The 6,000-nt window shown below is 43.2% G+C and overlaps 1 protein-coding gene across 2 annotated transcripts in view; it reads right to left on the bottom strand.

The window, feature by feature from the left end:
- Positions 1–5,779, bottom strand: part of LOC147632825 (uncharacterized) — a 49,719-nt gene extending 43,940 nt beyond the window's left edge. For both annotated transcript variants that reach the window (XM_086807710.1, XM_086807709.1), the window contains exon 1: positions 4,848–5,779. In XM_086807710.1, coding sequence (XP_086663836.1) covers positions 4,848–5,075 — 228 coding nt within the window. In that variant the 5' untranslated portion in view covers positions 5,076–5,779. The remainder of the gene's footprint in view (positions 1–4,847) is intronic.
- Positions 5,780–6,000: the final 221 nt, after the last annotated feature.

Below are 6,000 nucleotides of genomic sequence, written 5' to 3' on the forward strand. Positions count from 1 at the left end.
CCTCTCTGCTGACTTCAGCCGACAGCCAACATCCTCTTTTCTTGCAGCCGACAGCCCTTGTCTGGGTTCATGTGCTTCAGCCGACTGCTTCCCTCCATGATCCCACTTGTCCTGCTCCATGCTCACCTCAGATGCTACACCTGAAGCTCCTACATTCTGGTTCTACTGGTTCATAGTCTTTATCTGTTTGCCTCTTCTGGATCTAGCCCGGAAAATGTCCATGGCATCTGTGATGCACGACATCCCCCTCTGCTAAACTTGATGATGGGAATCCAACCTGCTCTTGGATGACTGTCATCATCCCAATCCTGTCCCGAAGTCCCTCTGTCATCATCCATCCTTGGCAAACTTTTTCTCTGAATATCCGATCTGTTCTCCAAACCACTCTGTCTCTGATGAAGATCTATGCATCTGGTCTTCCTCTAGTCCACAATCCATTCCTGCCCTGACTCTGAACACCGTCTTGGTCTTCGTTCCTGGAACTAAGTCTGGCACTCTCACATCACCCTTGGAGGATCAACCTCCCTTGGGACCGTAACCTGTGAACCTATCTGGCTCACGGAACTGCCATCCCCATCTGGCACTGTGGAACACCACCAACAAACCTCCTGGGAGTTCTTCCCGATCTGTGTTCCCGCCTTGGGCTTCGAATCCGTGTACTTTCCTGTACCTTGGACCTGTACACCATCATCTGGGACTGAATCAGTGTTTAGCTTTGCTGAGCCTGATGCTCTCATACCAATGTAATACGCGGAAGCTCTGGGTAGTCTTCTTTCAGCCCTAAACACTCTTGGAAACCTTCTGATGCAAAAACGCACCATCTGATGCAAAAACGCAGGTAGAGAGAGAGTAGAGAGAGAGAGAGTGAGAAGTGCTGGAAATTCAGTATATACTATGGTACAAAAAGGTACATATCTTGCAGCCCTTGGCTGCCTTCTTGAAAAGGTGATAAAACACCAAAAATACTGCCCTAGACTAGGACTCCTACTGACTCAAACCCCTAGTGGGTTGAATGAGATAAACCTTGAGCATGAGGGCCTTTTTATATGGGACTTTGGACACTTTATGCTGGCCGACTGCTGGTCGGCCAGTTCCATGTCCATACAAGCCCTCTTTGGTGCTGCCCGACTACTGGTCCTTGTCCTTGCTGCGCCTACTGCCCAACCTCTCTGCTAACTTCAGCCGACAGCCAACATCCTCTTTTCTTGCAGCCGACAGCCCTTGTCTGGGTTCATGTGCTTCAGCCGACTGCTTCCCTCGGCCAGTTCATATATTCATTAAATCCTTTTTCATGCAGCCGACTTGGTGATACTCCTAGTTAATGATGCGCTTGTTGCTCCCACTCTGCTGACGTCAGCCGACAGCTATTCTGGCAGCCAGCATCCTCTTTCTTGCAGCCGACAGCCCTCTGATCCATGCTTTGCTCCAAGTCCTGCTCCATGTCCATCTTCTACTGGTTTTGCCTCTTCTGGATCTAGCCCGGAAAATGTCCATGTCATCTATGATGCACATGACACACACACACACACACACACACACACACACACACACACACACACATATATATATATATATATATATATATATATATATATATATATATATATATATATATATATATTGTATCCAAAGAGGGTGTAAGAATGAATCCTGCTAAGATTGAAACCATTCGGAATTGGCCAGAGTTGCAAAATGTACATGAGGTGCATAGCTTTCTTGGGTTATGTTCATACTATAGGCGATTCATAAGGCATTTCACTAAGATTGCCTCGCCATTACACGATCTTACAAAGAAGAAAGCCGCCCTTAAATGGACATCGAATGAGCAAGATTCCTTCTCTCTGTCTATCTACAATCAGTCAGTCTCTATGTCTATGTGTCTATCAGTGTGATCTTACAGTCATATGTCTCTGACACTCTGTCTATCAGTCTATATGCCTCTCTTTTGTGGATTAGCTACCCACATTCTCTTGGCATTTCTGTCTATGTCCCCATTTATCTTCTATTTGTCAGACTCTCTTATGTCTATCTGACAGTCTCTCTCTTTGTGGGACCACTCTACTGGCTGATTATCTCTCTCTCTGTCTGTCTATGATCCACTCTTGTCCCTACCCTTGTGGACCCATATGAGGATATCACTTGAGGAGGGGTGTCTCAGGATCTTTTGTCTCTCAGTCTATTAGTCTTTATATCTGTCTTCTAGTATTGTCCATCTTGTCTTCTAGCTTGTCTCTCAATCCTTGTCTAGTCTCTCTGTCTTGGTCTTATCTTTTGTCATGTTATAGTCTTGTCCTTTTGTCTTCCTCCTAGTGTCCACTTAAGGAGGGTGTTGGAAATAAGTGCTCACTAGGAGTACTTTTAGTCTTAGTCATCTCAGTGTATGCCACGTGGCACTCAAGGATTTATCCCATATGCACTCATGCCCAGCTCTTGTACTTTCCCCTATATATTCAAGGGGTCACATCATGGAAATATATCTCTCAGTGTTTGCTTCATTTCTCTTGCAGTCTTCTTCCATGTTCTAGTTTAGTATGATACCATGCTAGATTTCTAACACCTCCCCACGTGGATACCTCATAATAATCATAAGTAAGCCCAAACTCATATAGTAATAACCATGCTATCATTGGCCCTCTGCTTATATTACAGGCGTTTAGCCATTATAACTCTCTAGTTAGCTTTTTATTGACTCTAGGCCAATCCCAACCTCATCCTTGCTAGCCCTTAACCTTTGGGCAAGTCCTATCAATTTTCAAAGCCCTAACCCTAATCCCGGGTTAGCACATCCCTTAACCGCAAGTTATCCTAACCCCGAATTAACACTAGTTCTAGCCCAGTTAGGGACGTAACAATCGCTAGGAGAGTGGGGCCGTGAGCTTGAAGACCGCTTTGCCGCCTTGGAAAATAAGCTGAGGCCGACTTACAATGAAAATCATTGCCAAGGTAAAGGAACACCTACAAGAGACAGCTGGTAGCATACAAGCAGTGCTCACAACCAAAGTCCAGGAAACTAAATGAAGGGAGTAAGTCAAGGAAATTAAATGGAGTGAGTTTGTGGCCCTCAAAATCCAAGTCGGAGGGTTACCGAAAGGATGGTACGATTATGGGCTTGATTTGTGGGACCGCTTGGGAAACGCAACTCCAGCAATTCAGTGGAAATGATCAGCAATATTATAAGTCTGAAGTAATTGGCAATCACACAGTCTTCACCTATGGTACCATGTGGTTATCCTTAAGCAATCAAGGAAACTAAAGGCTACATTGGATTGTGAGCTCAGCCCAGCACAACTGTAGCAAAAAAATGCCAAACTTGCTAAAGTTTGAGCAACGCGTAAAGAAGGAAAATGGGCAGTTTCTTATAAGGAAGGGAGTAAGTGGCCCGTTACCAAAAGGATGGTAGAATTATTGGCTTGATTTGTGGGAGGGCTTGGAAAACCCTACTCGAGCAATCCAGTGGAAATGATCGGTGTTAATAAACTCTGAAGTAATTGGCAATTATGCAGTCCTCACCTATGATACCATAGCCAACAAAGTGGATATCCTTAAGGCTTAAGTAATCAAGGAAACTAAAGGCTACATATGGATTGTGAGCTCAGCCCAGCACAACTGTAGCAAAAAAATGCCAAACTTGCTAAAGTTTGAGCAACGCGTGAAGAAGGAAAATGGGCAGTTTCTTATAAGGAAGGGAGTAAGTGGCCGGTTACCAAAAGGATGGTAGAATTATTGGCTTGATTTGTGGGAGGGCTTGGAAAACCCTACTCGAGCAATCCAGTGGAAATGATCGGTGTTAATAAACTCTGAAGTAATTGGCAATTATGCAGTCCTCACCTATGATACCATAGCCAACAAAGTGGATATCCTTAAGGCTTAAGTAATCAAGGAAACTAAAGGCTACTTGTGGATTGCAGATGAGCTCACCCAGCACAACTAAAGCAAAAAGATGTTGAACTTGATTAAGTTTGAGCAACATGTAAAGAAGGAAAATGAGTAGTTTTCCATAAAGAACGGAATACATGACCCTCAAAGTCCGAGTCAGAGGGTTACCAAAGGATGTTAGAATTGTAGGCTTGATTGGGAGGGCTTGGAAAACGCAACTCCAGCAGTCCAGTGAAAATGATCGGCAATAATAAAGTCTGAAGTAATTGGCAATCACTCAATCCTCACCTATGATACCAACAAAGTGGATATCCTTAAGAAGTCAAGGAAACTAGAGGCTACCTATGGATTGAAGAAGCAAAAAGATGCCAAACTTGCTAAAGTTGGAGCAACCCGTAAGGAAGGCAATCTGTGATGGAAAAGCTCTCATCCAAAATTGAAACCACACACTTCTCAAGTGGCACATGTTGTCAACATAGCCTTACCATTATGATGTGAATGTTGTATCTCCTAGTGGCATATTAGATGCAGACTAGGACTTTTTAGGTTTTAAGTTTGATTTGTTGTTCCTTTTTCTGGGCCACAGATTTTCCATAAGACCTCCATGGTCTTCATTATGCATTTGATCTCATAGGTCATTTTGGCCCTCCACAGACGTTAAAGTTTCTTTCTTTCTTCTTTCTCTCTCATGCAGCAGTTTACCCAGCAGGCTCCTAATTGAGCGATACCCCAGTTAGCCCCATTCCCTATACTTTAATGTTGTCCTATGGGATCATCTGTAGTCCTCGTTGCGTGGCTTGCTCTCTCTCTCTCTCTCTCTCTCTCTCTCTCTCTCTCACACACACACACACACACACATATACACGTATATGCAAAGTACATATGTGTATTGAGTATGGATGACTGCACAAAATTTTGATAAAATATGAAAATTTTTAAAAAAATATATGAATTGGCTGCAGGGGTCTCACCTTGTAGCTTGTATAGATGGGGATGGAGCGTATCCAGAACTGCAAAGTTCTGTCCAAGGGCTTTTGCTTTTTGGCCCAAGTTTGATGGAGGGAGGTAAGGCGGACAGACCTCTTCTTCTCATCAAGGACTTGGCCTGCCCACTGTTTCACATGGTCCTCAAGCCAAACAGCGGGATGGAGGCCTGCTGCTCTACTCTGAAGCTCTTCTCTCTGCTGCAGATGCACCATGACAAAGCTGAAAAAAAGCAACCACAAAAAAAAGGCCCTCTGTACAAAGCAGAAGTGGGCACCCTCAAATCCAAAAATCACTGAGAATTCTCATGGATGGGCGAAAAGGGTTCCCAAATATGCTGATATTTGCGAGAAAATGTGTCACCACGAAGCATGACCATCAAAAGCTGCCATGGATGAATGTAATGGGCATGCAACTGCACAGTCTGTGGCTTAATGGGAAAAATGGGTTTCCAAAAATAGGCATGATTGCACAGAACACCTACAAAGTGTTTATCAATCAGCGATGGAAGAGCTAAAGAGTATTGAGCAGAGATGGCAGACCTAAGAATTATGATACATGGAATTGCTCAATCGAGAGCCTTAGAAACACAGATTGCTTTTAGTTGGTGGGAGCCCACATAATCCTTCCGTCGGTAGGCATTCTCGTGACCACCATGAAGGTGGTAGACAAGGCCTGCCCCTATTTTTGATTAATTGAGAGGAAACTTTGCATTTTTATGGCTCTCCTAATTCTAAATTTTTATAAATGGGGAAAAATACTCTAAGCCAAATTAGGACAAACTCCTTTGGTTTAAAGAAACCAAGGAGTAAGCTGATTTAGGACAACTCCTTGGGTTTAAAGAAACCAAGGAGCATGTAATTGTTGCATTTGCATGCTAATTTGTCATGCCTTTTCCTCAATATGCAAGAGCCTAATTGTTTTCTTAACTTTCAAGAAAGAATTTATCCACAATCTCATTACTTGTTAACATTATGGAATAATTTTCCTTAAGGTCACAATCATCCTATGTGAAGGTGGTGTGTGAAGGTGGCAACGTCAGTAAAGTTGCATAATAGTTGGTAAATAAGGTTCTTTCTAAATGCTTTTCTCCCACCATTTTTATTCTCTAATCTCTAATAGAATACATTCTCAAGTTAC

Source organism: Cibotium barometz, chromosome 13 (genome assembly GCF_041138505.1).
Source record: "Cibotium barometz isolate CiBa-2024 chromosome 13, ASM4113850v1, whole genome shotgun sequence".
Classification (NCBI taxonomy): Eukaryota; Viridiplantae; Streptophyta; class Polypodiopsida; order Cyatheales; family Cibotiaceae; genus Cibotium; species Cibotium barometz.